Consider the following 24,218-nt stretch of genomic DNA (forward strand, 5'->3'; position numbering starts at 1 on the left):
GTCAACGAGGCAAATGGACTCACTAAGACTGAATTTTAAATTTCCAAGACCTGCATAAACACTGCTTTTCTGAAGGGAGCATGTCAGTGGAAGTAATGTTCTGAAGAACAGATGTGAAAGATGGGTCCCTTTGTTTATGCCCATATGTGCTTTAGACATGACAGGTGTCACAGATAACAGGTGAACTTTTGCATTCAGAGTTATTAATATCTACATCAAAACTGCAATCCAGATACCCTTCTTAAAATACTTAGCTTATCAGTCTAATCTGTTTCAGGAACTGCTATATCTATGTGTTTGTACTGTGTTTCAGTGGGATTAAAGAACATAAAAATCTGAATTAAAGTAATTGTTTGATCTCTTGACCTAAAGTAAAGCAGTTTATTTTTTAGGGTTTGGGAAATTTGAACTTTGTCTTTCTTTGGTCAGGTTTGATACAAGGCAGTACCAGGCTCCTACCTGACTTTCTGAAGTAGCAGTACTGGACAAGGTTCATTTACAAGTTGTTGTTGTTACAGGATAGAAAGACTCAGCTGTTGTTACCACAAGAACTCCTGAAACATGGTGGATTATTATGAAGTTCTGGGAGTGCAGAAGCATGCCTCAGCAGAGGATATCAAAAAAGCGTGAGTGTCACTGGTGTAGATGTTAGGGATTTTGAAGGACAGATATAGTTATATGGTTATTGGAGTCACACTTCGTTGTCTTCCCGTGTTCTTTTGCAAATTCCTGCATGTGCTGCTTTATCAACTCAAATGTTTGAACTGTGGTCTTGAATGATTGCAAAACATAGCAATCTAAATGCAAGCTTAGCTTTGCCCTTCTAAGTAAAAAGTTATGAACACTTTGCCTAAAATGTTTCATTTGAGTATAGGAATTGTGTGCAGGTGTAGCTGTCAAAGAAGGCATTGATGTCACAATGAGGGTGTTCTTGGAGCTTTATCAGCTTCTAACATACCAGCTCCTTCTTGATGCTTCCCTTGGTTGTAGTACTGAATAATTACAGAGCTTTAAGGAGAAGCCCACAGCAGAGATATTTTGTTGGAATGTTTTGCTTAGGTCTCGCAGATGTTTATCATCAGATATACACAAGAATAATTTCAGAATAAGTAAGGAACCCCAAACCTGCTTTCTAATTTAAAACATAACTGAGCAGGTGGTTCTTTGTGTACCTGCAGGTTGGTCCCAATATCTAGATGCAAGATACTAAGCACTAGGAATTTCTTATTTCGATCCTTGACAACCTGTTTAACCTGACAACACTGTGTTTATTTGTATAGCATATTCTATTATTTCAGAGTAAAATATCCTTTATTTTCCTTCCACTCAGGTACCGTAAATTGGCTCTAAAATGGCACCCTGATAAAAATCCAGACAATAAGGATGAGGCGGAACGGCAATTTAAGCAAGTAGCTGAGGCCTATGAAGTCTTGTCAGATGGTAGGTATTTCACAAGGGCTCTTGAACTGCCTGTCTCTGTTCTGGGGATCAGACTGAAAATGTTGATCTATGGTGCTTTGAAGGGCTATTGTAATTTTGGTTCACCATCCAACTTGGCTGCTTCCTTTTCAAAGGCAAGGAAAGAGAAAGATGCTTGCAGATAAGACAGAATAAGCAGAAATTTTGAAACAAAAATTTCAGGATCTCCCTAGATAGGTAACCAAAGTACTAGAAACCTAAATTCAGTGTCTGCTACAAATTTCTGTAGAGACTTCTGTGAATCCCAAGATTAATTTTATCTTAGCAGGTGATGCCGGTGTTACAGTCAGTATAGGGGCATTGTGTTTATCCTCTAAAATCAGGCCAGACCAACTCTGAAGTATCCAGTGTTGGGCCTACAGCTTCTAGTTTTTGTAACAGTGAACTAGTCTTGACAAAACCCAAGCATACTGTAGACCTTGCTGAAAGTTTGGATTTCATTTGAGCGAGTTCTGTAAATTCAGTCAACTGTGATACTAAAGATAGTGTTTATTTTGAATTGTTCTGAAAGAGGTGTTTAGCATGACCCATGTAGTACAGGAATGCAGTTTACAGTTCACCCATGTCTTTTTGCTTGAAGAGTATCATTAACTTTTGCCAATGTTCTGACAAAAGCAGCCTGAATCATAACAAAATGATTTAAGCTACTTTGATTATTTTCCTCTGTAATTGACTGCAGCTGTCTATATGCTATTTCTGATGTGTCCTTGATTTCACCTGAGACAGTGAGCATGGGAAAGCTATATTTAAAGCCCTAGCAGCATCTAGATTACCTCTCAGAGTTCAGCCTGATTTAGTGAGCTGCAGTCTTGTACACTGTGTTTCTTTGCTTGGTTTTGATAGTTAATTAACAGGGGAGAAAAAGAACTTAATTTATCATCAGTTCATTGTATGCTTGTCTTTTAGAGTACTTTATCCTTCTTAAGCTAATTTTTTTGAGCAGGATAAAAATAGGATACTGGTCTGGTTGTTAAACAGATCTCTAAGTTCTTTGGAAACAGTACAGTGCTAGAATTTAAGAACAGCTTCTAAAAGTGCTGCCAGTTTTTGGATCTATGCCAAATCCTAAGTTACTGGTGTCTTAACAATCATTTGTGCAGCAGGGATACCAGAATCTTCAGCCCAGTGGTTGAGAGGCAGTCAAATGTTCTGCAAACTTAATGAAATTTTCTGACACCATTACAGGCTTGAACGATGACAGATTTTTGGCAGAAGAATAGTTTTGTAAGGGATTACATAAGCAAAAAAAATACTGAAACTGGGTGATCATTGAACACACTTCCCTTGTGGGAAACCTTGTGGTTTCAAAAATGGAACATTTTTCAAGATGAATTTTGGTCTTTGTGAGCCCTCAGGGCCCCCTTGCTGTTTCCTGCCCATGACAGTTTATCTACCTTGCTGCTTTCTTCTTCATAATTTGTTGGGTAGGTTAACCTCCTTTCTTTAAAAACTGCTGTCTAGAAAGGCAGTACAGATAATTTATCAAGCTTTGGGGATTTGTCTGCATGTGAACCTATTGCAAGCTCCTATTATTTGAGATGATAACCATTATATAAAATTTTAATTCCTGTTAGTCAGAAGTATTTTACTTTCCAGCATCTGTTTGAAGTAACTGCATGTTCTTTCAATGATGCTGTTTAAATTTTAAAAACATCTTTCACTGAAGAGATTCCACTGGGAAAAGCATAATAATATTAAGAGAATAAAATCAAATGCTCTGATTGGTTTTTGACTGATACCTCCACAACAGTGCAGGCAAAGTGAGCTGTCTGCTTCTTTAAGGTCTTCAGGTTCCCTTCCAGTACCAAAGTGCCATCTGATCTTGTGCAATAATGTAGAGTTCATTTTTCTCTCCTTTCTCATGAATACTGGCTGGTCTGCAGTGGAATTAATAGTCATTTTGTGCCTTCTAAAATAATAGAGAGCAAGCAGTTTGAGTCACATCCTTCCTTGGCATTTTGGAACATCACTTCATTCTCCATTCCATATCCCTCAATTAAGCCAGCCGAAGTGGTTATAATTAATTTTAGGGGTTTTGCTGGTATAAACACTGGTCTTTGTTCTCTTAACTCTACCACAATGGGTTTGATCTTGTGCAAGAAAAGGAAAAGAGACAATGGTCAAGGTTGGCAAGTGGGAGAGGAGGAAGGGAATGCTTGAGCACTGGAACTGCTCTCTGGAGAGCCTGTAGAATCTTATCTCAGAAATTGGTGTGATCGCAGCTTTGTTCAGGCAAGATGTGACCAGCTTCACAATTAGACTTGTGTTGGGGAGCAGGTTGAAGTCCAGAGGTCCTTCACAGCCTTAAAGCTTTTCATGGTAGCTCTCCAAAGAAGAAATCTGCCATATTCTTCTTAAAGGCAAATTTCTATATGAAGTTTGTCCTTAAACCAAACTTTTTCTCATACATCAGGACTGGACCTTCTCCCAGCTTACTGGTCTTAAGTTTGAAGTTCAGTAGCTGTTCTTTCTGAACTAAATTGCTTTGGCAGTTCTTGTTGAATATGCTCAGCAGTTATATGACAAAATTTCCTTAAATAAACTAGCTTTGAGAAGATGCTTAACTGAGAATGCTGGCTAAGTGTTATTATTTTTTTCACAAAACCAACAAACCTGTTTACTGACATGATGTACAACTTCTCCTTGTAGCTAAAAAACGTGACATCTATGACAGATATGGAAAAGAAGGCCTAATAAATGGAGGTGGAGGTACGTTGACAACCAGCAGTTTTTTTGCTTTCTGTATTTTCTGTAGCTTTCTTTTCAAGACAGGAATCTGGAAATGCCTGTACTAGGGCCTAAAATTCTGTCTTTTAAAAATCAAGATGGTGATTGTTTTACAGTTTTTCTGGTTATTATAAAAGGTATTGCTGTTATCTGAAAACAGAGAAACTATTATGAAAAGTAATGAAGTAATGTGTGTACTTAAGTTAAGTGATATCTGAAAGAGAAATTTTGGAAACTGTTTATAATTTTAGATGATTCAAATACCCTATAGGCCTAAACTTTCTTATTAGTAAGAATATGTGAAGATTACTGAAATTTAACTTTTTTCCTGTTTTTTTTTTCATTTGCAGGTGGAAATCATCATGATATTCCATTTGATTTTGGATTTACATTCCGCAACCCAGATGATGTCTTCAGGGAGTTTTTTGGTGGAAGGGACCCCTTTTCATTTGACTTCTTCGGTAAGTGACCCCCTGGTTTTAGTTACATGTATCTAAAGTGTGGCTAAAACGTTACTCTTACAAAACAAGCAGAGCTAATGTAGTTTTAATAGAAATAGTTCTGAAAATGAGGCAAACAACTGGTATTTTGTACTATATTTGAAATCTTTGTTTCTTACCTGTTTCTTGGTTAATTTTATTGTACAAGACTAGGTATGGCTTGCCAATTAATGTTTTGTTGGAAGGCCTGGTTTGCCAAACATGAAATTATGTCTGCAATGTCTCTTAAGTTGAAATAATATTCAACAGAAAAAGTGCTTACTGGAATTTCCTCTCAAGAATTTGAGCAGGCTAACTTAGTCTATTGATTTCTCTCTTTTGATCTGTAAATAAATTAAAACTTTGAGAGCTTCTGAATGGGACAGCTTAATTACCACTGTTACACCATAACTCTCACTGTGAACTTGTGTCCTAGCAGGATTGATTTTCTTCCATCAGAATAGGAACAGTTGCATACATAATCTAGACATTCTCCCAAATTCATGTCACCTGTTTGCTTGGGGTATAGAGCCTTTAGAGGCTCAGAGAAAATAGTTCTTGTGGCCCGAATTCTTCATTTAGGAAGCATTCATTAAAGGAAGCAATATGTGATAAAAGTTGTCAAAGTAATCTTTTTGCCCTCATGCTGAAGGTCTTCTTGCCTGCTCTAGTGAAGGTCTTTTCAGAGGTGTTGGGATTCTTATGCAATCTCTCTGTGTATGTTCAGCTCAGCAAAACGCTGACCTATAAAGCAGAACAGATCCTGTGTTCAGTATTTACTGTGAGAAAGTTCCATACTGAAAACTGCAAGAAGTGTACTTGAAAAACCAGGCTTTCTTCCTGTTCAGTATGTAGATATTGATTTAGCTCTGTAATAATATTTGTAAATGTTTTAATATTTTTAAAAGTAATTTATTTTCTTTGGCAGCATTAAGGGGATAGTTCAGTTCAGATTTTAATTATATCTTTCTTTGCTTTGCTATTTCAGGATCATCAGCTGTTAGATGACTAATGAAGGATTAGAAAGGGGGTTGAAGGGCTTGAGGTTGAATGCAGTAGAATGGTAGTTGATGAATTAGATGAGCAGCTAGAGGAAGAATCTGGTAGAAGACAGGCAGCTGAATTGGGCAGTTGGATCCAGTGTGAAATCAGCTGAAAGTAGGAAAGGGAAGATGGGAGGAAGCTTCTAGCAAAATACTGATGAGTGGAATGGGCTCTGAACTGGGTAGATGCAACTTCTTCACTGTCTGCAGCAGAATAAGAGTTTTAGGAAGTACAAGACAAGGATTTCAATTTAGATGAGTGATCTCAGTACTGGTTAGGGCACATCTGGAGTACTGGGTTCACTTCTGGGCTTCACTCTAAGACAAACAGAGCTACTGGATAGAGTCCAGTGAAAGGCCACCAAGATTATTACAGGAGCTTCTCTCACATGAAGAACAAGTTGGGAGAATTGCTGGAATTGTTCAGTATAGAGAAAGCTCAGGGTAAGAGTCTCATCAGTGCATTGGGAGGGGAGTGGAGAGGTCAGAGGCAATGACCACAAATGGAAGCCCAGGAGTCTCTGCCTGAATTTATGGTAGTACAACTTACTGTGAGGGCAACAGTGTTGGAGCAGGTTGTCCAGAGAGGTTGTGGAATCTCCATGTTTGGAGATAGCCAGAAGGCATATGGAGTTGTCCTGGAAATCCCAGTCCAGTTGATCCTGTTTGAGCAGGGCGTTGGACTGGATGAGCTCTAGAGGTCCTTGTCAAACTCAGTTGTTTTGTGATTGTGTGGTAGAAAACCTGGAAAAATCTGAGCAAGATGTTGAGTAGGAAGCTACTGTGGAGGAGCTGGGAGAGAGTGTTCAGTTCTTTTGTTTATTTTTTGATTGAAGATCTATTAAACAAAACAGTTGGTTCTCAATCAAATATCTTTATAGTAAATTGTACAGATGAGATGCTACTAGTGGGAGACTGATATAGGCTCTGTTTGATTTTCATTGTATTTACTTCATCAACATTAGCAGAAGACCTAACTTGCTGTCTCTGAAAATGTCAGTATTCATGATTAACCTTAAAGCCATGAAGTTTAGTTCTACTGTTAAAGAAATTATAGGCTTAAAGAAAGCTGAGGCCCTGCCTTTTGGGTTCCTTAGAAGGAAGGCTGCACAGCACAGTGCACAGAACTATCCAGCTTATCAAATGGAGGGACCACTGCTGCCAGTGTTCCATGGGATACTGCAGCTGCAATAGCCCCTCCTGTAGAGGCTGTGGAGCACCAGTGGGCTTAACAACATCCCTCTGCACTAGTGAGCTAGAGAGACGTTCTCCCCCTGCTTACCACACAGATTTATTTATGTATTTATTCAAAAGCAGGTTATCTACTTCATGTATTGATCATTGTCAGCTGGAAGATAAGAGCACTGAGCACAGGCTCTGCTTCTTGCCAAGGTTCTGGCAGTGGCAGCAGTGCTGTGTGCACTCCAGTTAATGAAAACTAATTGTTCCTAAGCTGCCTCTCTACTTTATGGGGATAGTTGCATTGTCAGTGCAGACCAGAGGCCTAAAACCCTCAGTTAAACTTTGGATTTTGAGCATAGGCTCTTGAAATTTTTCTAGTTGGAGGGTTTCAAAGTGAGCACATTTTTTTTTTCTTTAAGATGTTTAAGACGTTCTCTAGCATGGCTAATTGTGACTCCAAACAATTTTTTTCCACAAATTTCTGTAAAAAGTATTTGAATTGGTCTTTGCACATACATTAATATTTCAAGATAGTGCAACATAAAAATATGTGTGCTTCCATCTGAATGTAGTGCATTTTGTAATTCCAAAAGCAAGCAGCAGAATTGCATGTATAGCATGAATATTTGTCTTGGTTAACTGCAGTCCTTATAGGTTCTGCTGTGTTGAAACACTAATGGAAGAGTTCTGTCCTGAATAATAAGAGAATTTATCTTCTAAAATGAGGAGTTATCAACTTGTTGATGAGTTTTCTATGGAATTAGTAACTTCTTAAGGAGCTACTCAGGTTATAATTGATATTCTAAGCCACTAAATAAGTACTGAGGTCATGTTTTCTAAAAATGTGTACTGGTGGAATCAAAGATGAAATTGAATAAATACTTTTAAACATTTGCACTTTATGCAGTTTGAAGTGGCATGTAGTGAAGCTCACAGAATGCAGGTGGGACTTTCTGTATCCTGATTGTCATTGAATATGTAAAGAGTAGCATTCATATGCATAATTCCTGTAAATTTATGGATGTGAAGAATTTCTGAAATGGTGCTATGAATTGAGTCTGTTAAACTCTGCTGAACTATACTGCACTGCTCTTGCAGTTACAGAAAGTTTTCTTTATAAACAGAGACATCTTTATTCATCTGTAGGAAAGAGGAGAATGTAGATTTTTAAATTATGTCTCCCTTCAGACTTTTCAAATGAAAATCTGTAATACTGTTGGAGACAGCTCTGAACACTTCCAAACGGAGCAAAGTTAATGTTATGTGCTGTGTGTTGCACTGGAGACAGTCACAGATGATTTTCACTGGTTTTTTCCAGGCAATTTCTTTGTAAATCTAGGGGTGCATGAAGGCAAGTAAGTTGATCTGGTCCTATGACAGATGCTGAGCTCTTACTCTGAGATTTGTGGGCTTGCTTTTTGTGGCATGTGGTTACAGCAGAGTGTGTATTCCTGGTGAACTCTTCTAGGGATAGTTTTTAGCCTCTGACATATGGATGGATGCTGATCCTTGTGACAGGAAGAAAAGTTGGTGCTTCCTATGCAAAGTACTGGCTTGGTATAGCAGTGATCTGCTGTTCAGTCTGTCCCATACACCTCTGGCTCTCTGACTGTTTACTCTTAATGTAGGGTTGGTTTTTCATGCCAGTATACTTAAACTTTTATACTTCAGCCATATCCTGCTCCATTTATGGAGTATAGCTATATCCCACTTTATTTATAGCTATATCCTACTCCATTTATATGTGATGCTTGCCTTGATTCGGTTTGTGTTCCTTGTTGTGTTTTATTTGTATCTTACTTGTAAATTTTCAAGGACCTTTTTTCTTCTGTATTTTAACAGTTCACAGGAGGGAAGGATCCCAGTATTACCACTGGTAATGGAAGTGTATTGATGAAAGGCTGCTGCTTCAGGCTGAGAAACAGAAATTGATGTGCTTTGCTGTAGGCTGGGCTGTGTTTCTGGGCTGTTAAAGAATTGATTTGGTTTTGGTTTAGAGGCTTTTCAGAGTCTTGTTCCAAGAGTGGATTCTGTGTTGGAAGGTGTTATCAGTGAGGAGTTACTGTGGAGGATGGAGTTGCTATAACAAGATCAGAACATTACCCAACAGAAACTCCTTAAGGAGTTAATTATTTTTTTTTCCTAGACTAGAAACTGCATACACACCCTAAACCATCTCAGCTGACTCCAGATGTGTCAATGATGCCTGAGTAATTTGTGTATGGGCTAGGAAATACAACTCAGGGCCTACAGCAGACCAGTATCCTCCAGCAGCAGTGTCTACAAGCTTGACAGGATGGTTTGGGGCATTTCAAACTGCTTCCAGTGCCTGGGTGTGTAGTTAAATAAATCCCACAAGGAACCAGGCTTTTCTTCCTGGCAGAATGTGTTACTAATGTGACATGATAAATTGCTCCTGGTGGATGCTCCCTCTAGACTTTGATGTCCAAAGAGAAGTCTGTGGGTTCTCTTTAAACATGGACTTGACAGTTTTGCTGTGGTTTCTAAATGTACATTTGGAGATTCTAATAAAATCAAAAATTTTTTTAGATTGTGAAGTAGAATTCACAATGTACTTTAATGCATATAAACCCATAGGGGTTCTGTGGAGTTTTCCCTTGAGAATTCTGGTTACCTGGTTTATGTGATATTTCAAAATTTACTCTTGGAAATGAAAGGTAAAATGAAACTTAAAAGCTTCATACAACTAGTTAGATACAAATATTTGTCCCAGAGAATGTCAGCTAGCTGGTTTTCTGATGTACTTTGGTTCCATCAAAGGTCAGAATTACTTCAGATTGACTGCTGTAATATTGATTACATAAAAAGAAGCAGGACTGTTCTGGAAAAGTACAGCGAGTTACTATTAGTATCCAGGCTAAAGAGTCTTAACCTGACAAGAGAGAGGAAATTTCATGTGCAGTAATCATTGCAAACTCAATATGGTATGTGTTTCAGGATGTTTTTCCTGAATGGGACAGCTTCATCAAACTACTTGTCTCAAGGACAGAAAGTTGTCCTGCTGTGGCAAAATATTCACATAAGAATCACATAATGGTTTTAATTCACATGCTATCCCATTTCTGATAATTGATTGTTTAAATGTTCTAATGCAAAATGTATTTGTTAGTAAAATGGGTTATTAAAACTGAAAATGGAGGTGGCTTTCATTTAAAGCTATCTTGAACAGCAGTGTCTTTTTGGTAATTAATCTTTTTGTTGACATAAATTTGCTGCTTTTGGTGCAATTTATGAAGTGCTCACAGATTTGCATGTGCATTCATTGCTTTGGTATGAATGTGCAGTTTTATTTCATAACCACCAGTCTTAGATCATAATTATCCACTGAATGGTCCAAATCTCACTATGAATTTTTCAGAAATAACTTGATAGGTTCAAAGAGGGTTTTGAAACACAGGAATTGTCTCACCCAGACAGCATTATCTGACAGGAGTAGGTAGTGCTGTGGCTCCATGGCCGAACTAATACATAGTTAGCCCTGCTGAAAGGAGGAGGCTTTACTCCAAATTTTTCTGTTTATCTTAAAACTTTAATCTTTGTCTAATGTCCCATTAGATAAATTGAGAAACTGTTTGATAGCTTACTAGCTAAAGTTTGTCTTGGGAATCCCAGTCCAGTAGAGGTTGTTAGTCCCCAAGAAAATGTTTTGATTTGGTTTTCTTGGACAGGTAGCTGGTTAAATTGGTCAGAGCACAAATGCTGAACATCTTCTAAGGAGAGCAGGTCATAAGGAATGGAAGGTAATGGAAGTTGCCTCCATTTTTAAGGTGTGCCTGAACATTTGAGCATTCATTTGATAAGTATGAAATGCTGATTAGTGTACTCCAGCATTTCTGTAATTACCATATAGATGGCATTCAAAGGAGATGTTTTAGGTCTCCTTTTCTAAAAATGAATGAATCCCAAGATCTCTGCTATAAATCACTAGAAGGACTTCCAAATGCTGCTTCTGGTAACTTATTATATGAGTGGGACAAACATCTGTTTCACATCTAATTTATAGAAAGACCAAAGACCAATTTACAAAGACCATGCTGAAATATGAGGCACGTAAAGCAACTGTGCTTGCTACAACATCTTGGTGTCTCTCCTTAGTAAGGGGGATCAACAGTGTGCTTACTTTGTAAGGAAGAAAATATTTCCATGCCAAAGTGCTTACAGGTGGCCCCTCCAGTTCTCACAGTATGTTTTTTTAGTGCCTGAGTGCTCTCCAGAGCTGTAGTATGAGGTTCTGTAGGTTCTGTGTGTGTTTACTGCAAATTTACATCTTTGAAACTTTTTTCCAGATAGGATACAAGGTAGAAAACACCTACTCCAAGAATTCTGTTGTATTCTGGGTATTGTGTCTGTAAACACGTTGTTCAAACCTGCATTTGAGACTCTCTTCTGGCAGGATGTATAAAGTCAATACAGGATGCTTTTGATACAAAGGATGGGGGGAAAGGATGGGGCAGGCATCCTTTGCTTACTGCAGCAATAATGCTCAATGCCATTGGGTTTGGCTGTGCCCTTCCATAGGGGCTGCACAGCATCCTTTATCCTTTCTCCATTATCCTGTGTTGTGCCACTGCCACCCTCCAGCATCTGCAACAGGAGCACTCAGCTCAGGTGCTGTGTTTTGGCAGAGGCAGTGCTGAGGCTCTGGTGGTGGAGAATAAAGGAAAGAATGTTCACTGGCTGGGGCCAGAGCTGCTTGGACAGGGTAATTCCCTTTGCACACTGTCCTGAAAGGATTATCAACATCTCTGACTGTGACAGTACATGCATGGGAGAGCATTTGCTGACAGCTCACCATTTATCTCAACACCTTTGATTTTTGGAGGTGAATGATGGCATTGCAGTGGAATGTGCTCAGCACTCAGTGAAAGAATCTTCCTGTGCTGCCTCTGACCCTTGGGCACTTGTGCTGCTGCCTGTCTTGTAACCAGCACAGTTGCATTTACAGCCATGCTGTGAATTCTAGCAAAGAATTGATGTGGCTGAACTTGCTTTCATCTGGAGATGCTCTTTTCAGCGTATCAATTCCTGATCTAGTTCCCCAAGCAACAGCCAGGATGCAGGGGTCTTGGCAGTAGTGACTGCCATAGGAAATGTGACACTTGTAGTTTATCATGTATTGTAATTTCAGCTAATGCATTAGATTGATATAATGAATTATGGATTTTGAATTTTATCTGCATTGTGGACTGCTTCAAATTGTGGGGCTTGACTCCTTTCCTCCCTTCCCCTGTTGTATGGTGCTTTCCTGCCCATTTTTTTTTTTTTTGATACGTGAGTCTTTCCAGTGCTGAAAGAGATTAGCTCATGGGTGCAACAGAAAGTAACAACTCTGTTTTTGGATCAGTGAATTAGTGCAACTTATTTGGTTCTTTGATCACAAGGCAGGAAGGGAAAACAATCACATCTTTTAAGTAGTATTCTGCTATGAACTGAAAGGGAAAAAAGTCCTATTTCTGTGTTACAGCTGGGGACCTCTCAGTGTGGAGAGATCATGACCTGCCTTATTTTGAGCTGCAGTATGATATTTATTACAGTAGTTGTTGTTATTTGACCTGTTTAGAGGTGAAATGCTTTTCTTGTGACTACAGAAAAGCAAGGTAATATTCCATGGTTTTCAGGGAGCAGGTTTAATGTTTTACCCAGAGGATTAAGACAGTTGTTGCATTTGAATCGGCAGTGATTTTTCTAAAGAAATTAAATTTTCCTGAAAACATCACTTTCAATGCAATTATTTTCAGACAGATTTGTTAGTGTACAATCTGTATTGCTGGGGGTTTTGTGTTCCAATCTCCACATTATTTTTTGGCTTCTGTAACTTCAGTCTTTCTACCTAGTAACAGCAAGAGTCCTGAAGGTCCTTCATTTTGCCTGATATTTTGGTAATGGGCTACCATGAGTTCTTTGCATAAGCATTTGCCTTTTTCCAAAAAAATTCATGTCATCTGCTGTTGTTGGTAGATAAGAAGTCTTTCTCATTGGCTTCCTTGAGGTTTCTCACCTTTTGTTCTCTCTTGATCTTTGCTATTCTTACAGCACCACAAATTCTGCATTAGAAGTATACTCCAGCATTTTTATGGAAACTGAATGTAATACTCTGTCCTCCCATAAGCTTCTGGTAATACCTAGATTATAATATACTGAATTTATCTCCAGACAGTGGTTGGTAATACTCTTAAGTATCACTGGTTTAACATTTTGATTTTCTGAAGCTTGGAAGTTGTATTTATGTAGCATTTTTCCTTTTTTAGAAAGGCCTTGACTTTTTTTTTTGTATTTTTTTTTTCTTCTCTTTTTGCTGCTTAGTTTTCTTAATCTGATACGCTGCTCACATTCAGTAAAAAATGGACTGGAAGTACCAAAATGACTATAATAAGAGGAATCATTAAAAAAACCCCAACACCCTGCATTTGAACTGTTTGGAAAAGGCCTTTTTTGTGAAAACGTTATCAGGGATGGAAAGACTCTGCTAAAACAGACTTAGAGGGCTGAAATGTTGTTATTTTGCTAAGTGGTGCTATTAATCATCCTGATTTAGGGAGTAAAAGCATAAACAGGGTGAGTTTGCTATATTAATGTGTGTTTGGTGGTAGATACAACAAATGATAGTGCAGCAGCCTCCTGCTGCCTTCTCTCAGTGTTCTTGGTATTATTTTTTCTTCTGCCTGCTGTACTTGGCTGTCAGAATCATAAAGGAGTAGTTTCTCTGACAAGTCCTGCCCCTTTTCCTGTCCCAGCATAATCCATCTTGCTGAGCATTCTGCAGTGCACTGCAGTGGAGTGGTTGCTGTGTCTCACTTGAGAGAATTACAGGAAGAGCACTGGAGAATTGTTCCCAGGCTGCTGACAGCAATCACCTGACGTTTGAACACGTGCTGATACCAAGTGCTGACCTCTTCCTTTGCTGTGCAGGCTGATAAGGCATGGCCAAATCTTGGTTAGGCTTTGGTGTGGCAATAATCCACTGAGAAGCTGGGTTGATATCAGGGATCTCTAGGAGAGTCCATGATCTTCCCTTAAATAACTTTGTTTCTGCAGCTGTTGTGCTGGGGAGGAGAGATTCACTTGCAGAATAGGCTGATAGGCTGTGAGAGATTAAAACCACAGAGCTTACATGATAGGTTGTTTTGTTTTTATTCAAACTCCAGGTAACAAGAAAATTTGGATTATAAATAGAAAGCTTAACAGTGGGAGTAATACATTATATAGATCATTTGTACACGTGAGTGAATGACCTTCATAACTAACCTATGAGTCATTCCTGTGAGAATAAATTGGACTACAAAACAATTAACTGCTGTGGTTGTACTTGCTGGTTGATATGCTAGACTGACAAAACTGGCCTATTTTAAAAATGGACATAGTGCTTGTTTTGGAAATTATAATAATTCCCATATTTCCATGCCTAAGTGTTGGTTAACTTCTATAAAGGTACTAATAGGTCATCTTTATATTGAGGAAAAATTGCTTTACATGGAAAAAAAGAAGCTACAAAACAAAAAGTGTCTGAGGTAGAAAAAATCTTGTCACTTGCTTGCCAGTGTATGTAAGATAAAAGTTAGGTCCTGTGTTGTTTTACTCAAAAACTATGGAGGTTGGGAGGGGGTAGGGTTTTTTTTAGCAGCTGCCCTTGTTTAGCATAAATACATTGTGACATTTCATATTTAAGTAATTGCACAAAACCAGATGGTAACTTACATAGTTTTATTATCATATTGATTACTAAATGATGCATAATGCATATTGTATTAACTTGGTGATTTATCATAAATCAGTTTGGATTTTTGTGGAGGTACCAGAAGTGGAACAAATACTGCATTTCTGACCTTCATTTTGTCAGCTGTAGTTCTGAACAGTCAGGCAGTCACAAGTCTTTCCTTGCTTTCATACCTCTATTGCTGCTATCACCAGGTTCTGCAGTTTTCATTAAAAGTTTATTCTGAACTTGCAATACTGAAAAACTTGGTAAAATCATTGGTGTTCTCAATAACACTCATTCTGGAAGAGTTGTGATTGATGAAGAGAGTAGTTCCTAAACTTTGCTGGTTTTAAGGCAAGTGTTACGTTTATTGACTTTCTGGTTTATGATTGCAATTCTTTTCTGTTGTTCTATGTCCCAAGAGAATTAGAGAAAAGCAGTTTTCTGATAATTCTAGTAAATAAAGACTGCTTGTGTAGGTGCTGGTGTTGTACCCCATGGCCTGACACCTCCCCCATCTTTTTTTTTTCCTTTTTGGAAAGAGACTATTGTCTTCCTGGTGGGGATGGAACAATAGCTGTTCTGAATGACATAACAGTGGAACTAGAATTTAAAATAACATTTTATCCATGACCCCCTTTCTCTATTTTTGCCCTCTCCCTCCTGCTTGGTACAGACTGAATGCCTCCTTGGGACACTGTGTGTAAACTTCCATGCTTTGTTGCTAAATGTGCATCAGAAGACATGTTTGGAGTATCTAGTGTGGCAAGTGCTAAATTAAACACTTGGAACACTTTGGGGTTATGAGTCATCAATCCCTGGCTGCTGTTTTTAGATTTCAATAATTAATACAACCTACCTGGAAGTTACTTTTCAGATCATGGTGATCCACAATAAATCTTGAATAGAAATAAGCTAGAAAGTTCAGGTACCTGAATGCAAAATTATTTTTAGGTCCAGGAGCAAGTAGAATTTAGACCAGAAGGAGCATAGCAATTACCTTTGGGGGAGTCTAAGTTCAGTAGCCTCAAATGTTTCAAAGGAAGAATCTTACCTGTTAACAATTTTTTTTTAAATAAATAATCCCTAATGATTAAATACAGAATCACTCAGTGATATTGACTCTTAAATGTTGTCTTCTGTTTTGTAGAAGACCCTTTTGAGGACTTCTTCGGTGGCAGGCGGGGTCAAAGGGGAAGCAGAAGCAGAGGTGGTGGTGGATCATTTTTCTCTGCCTTTGGTGGATTCCCTGCTTTTGGAAGTGCTTTCTCTCCATTTGACACAGGTAAATATCATAACATTTAAGAAAGAATGCAATTTTGACTCACAGAGGATTGCAATACAACAAGCTGGCTTCTCCATTCAGGCAATTTTGTGATTGATTTTTTTTTTTTTTTTAATTAAGCTGGTGTCTGTAAAGTGTAAATGAAAATTGAGCCACAGTTAGAGTATTTGGGCTACCTGAAAGTTCATATAGAGTGAACAGATCTCTAAGAAGTAGAACTTTCTGTTTGCTTTATTTTGGTGCTACAGTTTGTTCAGGGCTTTAGAATTCTTTTGTTCTGTTTGCTTTCAGGAGTGTGATGGCTTTTATTACGGGTCCTGAAAATGTGCCTAAACCCCATGGTACTGCTTAGAGTGCTGGGAATCTGGGCATTGCTTGGGGTGTTACTGATACAGGACTTGTTCTGTTTGCCAGCTTGGGGCATCCCAACATCTGCACTAAAGCTGATGATCAGATTCATTAGGCTTGCTGGCTTTCCTCTGAGTGCAGAGTGTGATAAAGGTTGAATGCCTTTTCAGGGGAGGAATTGGCAGATGGTTTTTGGACAATGCTGTGCCTTTGGAACTTGAACTGTGGGTCCATATGAGAGAAGTGGATGGGGCTGGAGCCGTGGTTTTATTCTCAAGCTGGTGTTAATGCCATCTAGTCACTGATGCTGTGTGATGAAACCAGCTGAGGGCTTCCTGAAAGTAGGATGAAGTCTGAATCAATGATAAATTTGGATCCCACAGCCATGCAAAATTACATTTTATTCAAATGCCTTCTTTTTCATAGGTTTTACTTCGTTTGGCTCCCTGGGACATGGAGGCCTTACTTCATCATTCTCCTCTACGTCATTTGGTGGCAGTGGAATGGGAAACTTCAAATCAGTATCAACCTCAACTAAAATAGTTAATGGCAGAAAAATTACTACAAAGAGGTAAGTGATATAAATACATTTATATGAAACTATATGTAGAGACTTAGATACCTATAGTTACATGCATATAAATATATTGTATCTTTGCACACATACAAATAGTGATACATGTTTTTATGTTTTACTTTTGTTGTTATGTTCATCGTATTACTTGGATTATTGGGTTCTCTGTCTCTTCTTGGCATTGTTGAGTTACTTAATGCTGTAGCTGGAGCCCTTTTAGGCTTCAGAACCTCCTCTGTAGGGCTGCACCTGTTATTACAGTCCTTGACTAGAAATTGGGAAGAATTTTAGTTTTGCAGATGTTATGAAAGAATTTTCTCTAGCATCTGCTTAGTGTGCTTTCCTAGACAGTGTTTGAGTGAAGTCTTTCTAGTAATTTTTTTCTGTCTGTTACATGAAATGAGAAACTGAAGCCTGCTTTGGAGAAAAAATGTGCCTGTTTGTTGGAAAGTGAATTTTCAAGTCCTGTACACTGTACTTTCTCTCCATTTCATGCTTGTGATGGGGAAATAATTCCATTTGGGAAACCTAAGCCTTAGTTAACTATAGAAAAACCTGCATGGAGTATTATAATCAATATAGGAGTTCTGAACAATCAAGTAATTTCATTACTTAATAGAAAATTACAGAAAAGTGAAGGAGGATAAATTGTTTTTGTTTGTTAACTTGGGTCCCATACTTGTAAGTGCAAGGTTCTTCTTGCACAGAACTGTTGTACTGGAGAGCTCCTGTCATCTTGACCCCTTAATAACAAACAGCCTCTGGATCACATGCTGGTGTGGTCATAATGTTTTTCTGAGTGTATGCCAGAAAAATCTGAAAGCTCAAAAGCTCTTTAATAATCTCTCTTTTCAATCAGTGATACTTGAATTTTGTAACATGCATGCTGGTCATAAAGTTGGTGTATAGTAAGTCTGCAAATTACTTGCTCTGATCAAATTAAAAATGGATTTTAGACTGTCTTGTGTACAAAATTGTGATTGGATCTAGAATATCATATATTTAACAAATGGATAGGGACTAAATGCAGTGTCAAGATTGTGCAGTTGATCTGTCAAGGCATTTAGGCCTAGATAACAGTGTGTAGTATGAGTACAACTGTGACAATGTATGAGGTGGCAGCTGTAGCTGTGAACTCCACATCCTGGAGGATTCCAGCTTGCAGAAGGCAATTTTCCTGACTAAGCAGTGGGGAAATGCAGCTGGGTGCTGGTGCCAGCTCTGGCGCTGGTAAATGCCAAAGCTTGCCAAGTACGGTTGCATTAAGCTGCTCCCTTAGAGTTTGTTATCTAAACCTGAGGTCTGGTGTGTGTTCAAAACTGCCTGCAGTGCTCTGAAATGGCTCACAGTGTTTTTGTCCTGCAGGATTGTTGAGAATGGACATGAGAGAGTAGAAGTTGAAGAAGATGGCCAGTTAAGGTCGCTAACAATAAATGGTAAGGAGCAGCTGCTACGCTTGGATAACAAGTAATTCAACGCACGCATTTAACAGAAATTTTAAGCTCTAACAGCCACCATTTGAGGATTGACAGGAACATTTTTTGAAGATTTCAAACGAATTCAACTTTCTGTATATCGGTACTCAATCTTAAGTAGTATAAGTAGCTCACAGAAGCTCGTATTTGTCATAGACTTTTGAGTTAATCGTTGGGACCACATCAATTGGACCATTTTTTGTCCTTTAAATTGTTGTAAACTTCTGTATGCACTTTTCTTTTCTTATCTGTGATCAAGGTGAACCATGATCCTTCAGTAGTGCTAGGGCGAGATGTACACTAACACTAGCATGAATCTTGCTTTTTCCAATTTGAAATGTGAGCCGATTAGTAGTTCAAGTCTGCTGTGAAGTTAACAGTTCCAGGATAACCTTTTTAATAATTTCAACTTTTTTTTTTTTTTTAATGTTTAGTAGTGAACAATGTTAATACATTTCTGGTAATGCATTTCTGGTTTAAATAAATTAAGGATGTTTTCTAGTTGTGCATGAATGCAGACAACTTTAGTAAGTTTTGACAAATGTTTAAATGTGTAATGTAAGCAAAAGGTAAACAAAAGTGAAGCCAGTGAGCTGAGTCTTTTGTCATTTGCTAAAAAAAAAAAAATTCAAAATGAATAAATGCTGATGTTTGTGGCGCATTCTTTCATGAATGGCATTTGTAACCTTCCTGTGTCTGTGTGTGATTTGGGCAACTTGGGAAAACGGTGCTTTTTTTTTTTCCCTTATCATCTTTTTCTTCAATCTTAAGGATGAGGGCCTTTTTTCTTTGCAGATGTTTTCTTCAGTGTGACTGAAAACATTATTTTTAATTTCATTTCTAAACCTGTATTTGAAGCACCTATTTTTAAGAAGCATTCAGAGGCTGACTCTCTAACTCCATCTTTTGCCCTAATATGTAATTATTTTAAGTCTAGGTCTAAAGCAATTCTGTTTTAAAAAGTTTTCTAAAGTTATTCTGAGATTTGCTTAAAAAAATAATCTGTAGTAAATATAAATATACATTTGATAAATTTATTTATTTAACATTCAATAATTACAAAAAGACTGAGAATTATGAGATTTTTTTTCTTTCTGTTTTGAGAACAAATAATTGCTTTGAAGATTTGGACAAAATTATTAGAATTATGATATCTCACTCTTATTTTTAGTCCTCAACCAAAAATCAAAAGATGGATTAATGCCCTTTGTTAAATTAATGGAGTGAAGTAAAGTGTTCATTTATAGCTAAGACCAGATTTTCAAAGTTTAGTGAAAGATGGTTTGGTTTTGGTGTGTCACAGAGAAAGCATGCAGGTAACTAATGGTGTATGTTAACACCTGCCAGGTTCTGGATAGTTCCATGCATAGATCATGCGTGTGCAGCTTTCATCTGTGCACCAGCTTTGAACATCTGGCCTGCACAAAACTCTTCAGGGTGGCTTAGTGGTTTAAAAAAAAAAAAAAAGCATGGTGTTTTCAAATGATCACCTAATGCCTTCTTGCTGAACACCATCTGCTTTGTACTAACAAATGTGTTGATTATTAAATACGTTGAAAAGATATGCTCTTGTTTTTCATGCAGGAAAACCATTTTGACTTAAGCCAAACCAAGCTAACAAACTGCTACAACAGAATTTGTATTTGCAGTAAAGTCAGTATATTGTACTTTTGTCCCTCTACCATTAATGCTAATTTGATAGAACTGAAAAAAAAATAACATGTAGAAGAAAAAATAAATATATACTTTGGTTTTGGGACTAAAGCAGTTATATACCTTTTCAAGTTCTTTGCAGAGTTCCTGTCACTTCAGTGTTGTGTTTTTGATGTAGAAGCACAAACTTAGTTTAGAACTAAACAGTGTTTTCTTGTTAATGCTGTTTTTTCCCCCTCCCCATGTATGTTACTTCTTGATCCAGATAACTAAACATGAAATTTATTTCAAAATTTGGCTTTGTTGTGATGTCTTGAGTTATTAAAAATGTTAATTTATATTTATAGGATGCAGTGTGCTCCTTTAAATTATGTAAATTGTAAAAAATGCTTTAAAATTGATTAACCAAGTCAAATAAAATTAGGACAATCTGGAGTTGAGTTTGAATGCCTTCCTCTGGATACCCATAGATTTTATATTAAAGTGCCAAACTTTGCCTTCTAGTTTTATTCCAAGTCATCTTCTTTAACATTTCAATTACCTTGCTCAGGTTAAGAACACAGTTAGGGTGGCAGATCTGTACCCACATGTTTATCTTCTTACCCAGGAAAGTGTGATCCTTCTCACAGTGTTACACACCAACAGGTCACACCAGGGTTCTGTAGTGAATTTTTTAACACTAAATGTGCTCAAGATCCAGTTTTTTGGATAGTCTCTGTTCTGCCCTCAGATCCCTGAAGCTGCTTGTCAGAGCTGGCCAAAATGCAGCATTAAAGTGGCAGTGCTGCATTTCCTTGGTAGAAACTGGCAAAACACAGGGAATGAGTCAGCAGAAGGCAGAATTTGGCAGTAGATTCCTGCAGGAGTGAGATACCCACACACCAGCATTTCCATAGGCTGGTAGTTGAACTGGATATGTGGTCTTCGTCCAAATACATCATTGGACCAGCAATTCCAGTTCCAGGCTTAAAAATGTGTCATTGTTCACTTGACCTAAACCTAACAGTCTCCATCTCTTTCAGTGGTTTTTGAAATAACATCACATCCAACATTTTTTTAATGCAACTTCTTGCATCCAGCTCCTTTTTTAAAACACAAAATAAACTCACATTCCATGTTTTATTCAGAATTTTTTGCTGAATTTAGTTGTTTTCTCCTGAAAACCCACTTGTTAGGTTGCTTTGAAAAAAATTTAATGTTGTTCCTTTCTAATCCATAATTTGCATAGATGTACAAGACCTGTTTATTAGAAGTGATAGATCATCAAGGGCAGCACATTTCCTTACACTTCAATTTTGGCCAAAATAGTACAAAATAATTAACAATAGAAAAAGTTCCTGATAGCAAATGCTAGGTACAAATATACAGTGGGATGAGGCAGCTTTCAAAACCAGGTGCTGTTGGATTAAAAGTACCATCTTTTCATACATGAGGGATTAATTTTGAATGTTTAGGGACACCCATCCCATTTAATTTAAGCTTCCTGGAAAAACAGTGGTTTGGAAAAACCAAGATGGAGTTTTTGAACCTGCTAAGTCATTTAGCCCTTCATGCTCTGCTTCAAAGTTCATTGGTGGATACAAGAACTTTGTGATGCTTTCTCCTGGTGCAACCTCTTTGCAGTCCCTCGTGCATGGCAGTAATCCCAGTGCAGCACACTAACCCCAGTTTCTCTATAGATTGCATGGCACCTGCCCCTTTCACTTGGCTTTACTGAAGGAGTTTGGGATTTTGTGTTGGAATGCTTCACACTGTAAAATGGCTGCACTCCTGCAGTGCTCAGTTCTCACAAGACCTTCTCTGCTGGGAATCGGAGGGCTTGGTTTGGGCTGTAGGTGACAAAGCTGCTCTGCAGAGAGTGTGTGCGTAGCATTTGTCAGGTGGATCCTGTATCAACTTGTGATTAATTGATGAGCTGAGTTAGAATGCTGAAAACAAGATTGTAAAAGATTTAAAAACCCATCATCTCTAAGCCCAGAGGGTTTGTATCTCTTCTCAGTGTTTGTGTTTGGTTATCCTGTTTCCTTGACTCCTTCAGTGTTTTGGCATTAGGTGTAACTGGAGGTTTGTCTTTTGTATTGAGCTGTGCTGTGTTTCAGACCATCTGTGGGATAGTCCAGTGATAAAGTTAGATTTTATTTTTTATTTTTGGAAATGTGAGTTCCTGAATCTGCCTCTGTTCTGTTTGAGCAGTGAGCTCCTTTGCCTGAGTTTAATCTGTGGTTGTAACAGGATAGTGCTTCTGAAGATGGTTGTGTTGCAGAATGAATGCTACAGCTGTTTGATGCTTGTGGTCAGAGAACCTTTGAAAAGGGCCTACTACTTAAAATACGTGTTAACCTTTTTGTTGAAGTGTTTCTTAGTATTTTTGGAAAATTTGCCTCTTTTTAAGTCATGGTATTCTGATGGGCTAGTGGCAATATGGACATCAGTAATCTGCCAGTCAGCAGTAACCAAACTTTGAAACTTTGTCTTTTTGAACATAAGAAAGCCTGTTTGCACAGTCTGCTCCCTCAGGGCTTGTTTACCTTATGATTGAGTTATGGCCACAGACTTGATTTGCCTCAACATAGACAGTTTGGGTTTTCTTGTTATTGTTTGTCTTCAAGTGGTTGTCGTAGGGACAGAACTTCTTACCTTCCACCTGAAATGCTGAAATGGTCCTTACATTGCACTAGGGCTGGAATGAAGAGTGTTGGCTTTGTTAGTGTTACAAACTGTACCTTTGAATTTGTAATTCTAGTGGATTTCTTACTTGCTTTTTAAAAATATATCTTGGCTAGAGTTGGTTGTTGAGTGAAGTGCACTCCTGAAAGGTTAAAGCTGAAGATGGTTGGTTTATTCTCTGCTTTATAGGTCATACATTCACAAAATAGTAAACCTTATGTTTGAGGTGCTGTCAGATTAAAAAAAATCACGAAAGAATTAAAATCCCATGATGATCAGAGCCGTAACCGTGAACCTCTGCAAGCTGTGCTGATTTAAACTCACTGAAACTTCTCTGAATACTCTGTTGTGGCAGACTCAGTGCTGCATTAGGTGTTATCTCACTTACAACAGCTGGTAGAAAGTTAATCAAAACCCCACATGAGTACTTTATGCTCTGTCATGCTGCTGTGGCCAAAAGATAGGCAGGAGTTTGGAGGTGATAGTGCCCATGCCTGAAAGCTGGGCTGTCCTGGTGTGAGGTAGATTGCACTGATGGCCTGACTGCTAATTACCTTCTAAAAGAATAAAGGAAGTGGAAGACTTTCAGATATTGTCAGATTCAAAATGTTGTGGTGGGGATTAAAGTATGTTTAATTGAGAAGATAAGTAAAACATTTTATCAGAAGGACACGATTAAATAGAATTCTCTTTAGTTTCTCTGGCTTTTACAATAAAGTTAACTTTGCAGCATATTGAGTTAATTTTAAACTCACTAAAAAGAGGTAATTTTTGAACCTAATTTAAAACTGACAGTCAAGAAAAATATTTTTAGAGCCTTCTGGTAATAACTCTTAAAATTTGGCTTTGGCCTATAGCTTACCTATATTTACCTCTGAATCTCAAGTGAGGGCTCTTCTAGCTCTTCTTTTCAATGCAACCAACTTCAAGTGAATTTCATAAAAATAGAAAAAACAAAACTCTGTACCTGCTAGTTTACCAGCAGTGAAAGTAAAGCTGAATCCTTTCATTCACCTGAATGTTAGAGAGAGATGAAATAGTAGCACCTTGTTTGGAAAAGCTCACATGAGCTTGCTGCTCTGTTACGTGACATTGAGAACGCTTCAGTTCCTCTTTCTTTTTGAAGTTAAAAGTCAAATTTGACATTTCCTGCATTGTTTCTTATTTGTGAATTTATTTGAGTTACTAGAATGAGAGAGGAATCCAGCCATAGTATTCATATTGAGGAACACAGATTTGTGATGGCCAGAAAAGTGAATTACTTGGCTGTGTCTGTAATGGAGTTGCTCGAAGGTGTTACTAAACCAGCTGAAAATGCAAAGCAGTAGCTCTGGAATCTTCTGTCTTGGTTCCAGTCACAAGCTTGATTGAATTGTGGTGCAGGAGGGGAGTTTACCTCCCAATAATAAAAAAAGTCATAAGGCTGCAGAGGCTTTGAGACATCTGATAGAGAAACTGGGCAGCCTCATCCATCTTTCGGTTTCCCTCCAGAAATACATGTCAAGCCTGTGTTAATCTTTGTAACTGATATATAGAGTAAGATTAACTTGCCAATTTATCACACATTTGCATAACTGTCACCATAGCCA

The 24,218-nt window shown here is 38.0% G+C and overlaps 1 protein-coding gene across 2 annotated transcripts in view; it reads left to right on the top strand.

Annotated features, from left to right (window-relative positions):
* The window catches only part of DNAJB6 (DnaJ heat shock protein family (Hsp40) member B6), a 57,621-nt gene that overhangs the window by 8,332 nt on the left and 25,071 nt on the right, over positions 1 to 24,218 (top strand). For both annotated transcript variants that reach the window (XM_066551133.1, XM_066551124.1), the window contains exons 2-8: positions 519 to 626; positions 1,331 to 1,440; positions 4,129 to 4,188; positions 4,557 to 4,667; positions 15,778 to 15,912; positions 16,687 to 16,831; positions 18,200 to 18,270. In XM_066551133.1, coding sequence (XP_066407230.1) covers positions 562 to 626; positions 1,331 to 1,440; positions 4,129 to 4,188; positions 4,557 to 4,667; positions 15,778 to 15,912; positions 16,687 to 16,831; positions 18,200 to 18,270 — 697 coding nt within the window. In that variant the 5' untranslated portion in view covers positions 519 to 561. The remainder of the gene's footprint in view (positions 1 to 518; positions 627 to 1,330; positions 1,441 to 4,128; positions 4,189 to 4,556; positions 4,668 to 15,777; positions 15,913 to 16,686; positions 16,832 to 18,199; positions 18,271 to 24,218) is intronic.

Source organism: Molothrus aeneus, chromosome 1 (genome assembly GCF_037042795.1).
Source record: "Molothrus aeneus isolate 106 chromosome 1, BPBGC_Maene_1.0, whole genome shotgun sequence".
NCBI classification, from domain to species: Eukaryota; Metazoa; Chordata; class Aves; order Passeriformes; family Icteridae; genus Molothrus; species Molothrus aeneus.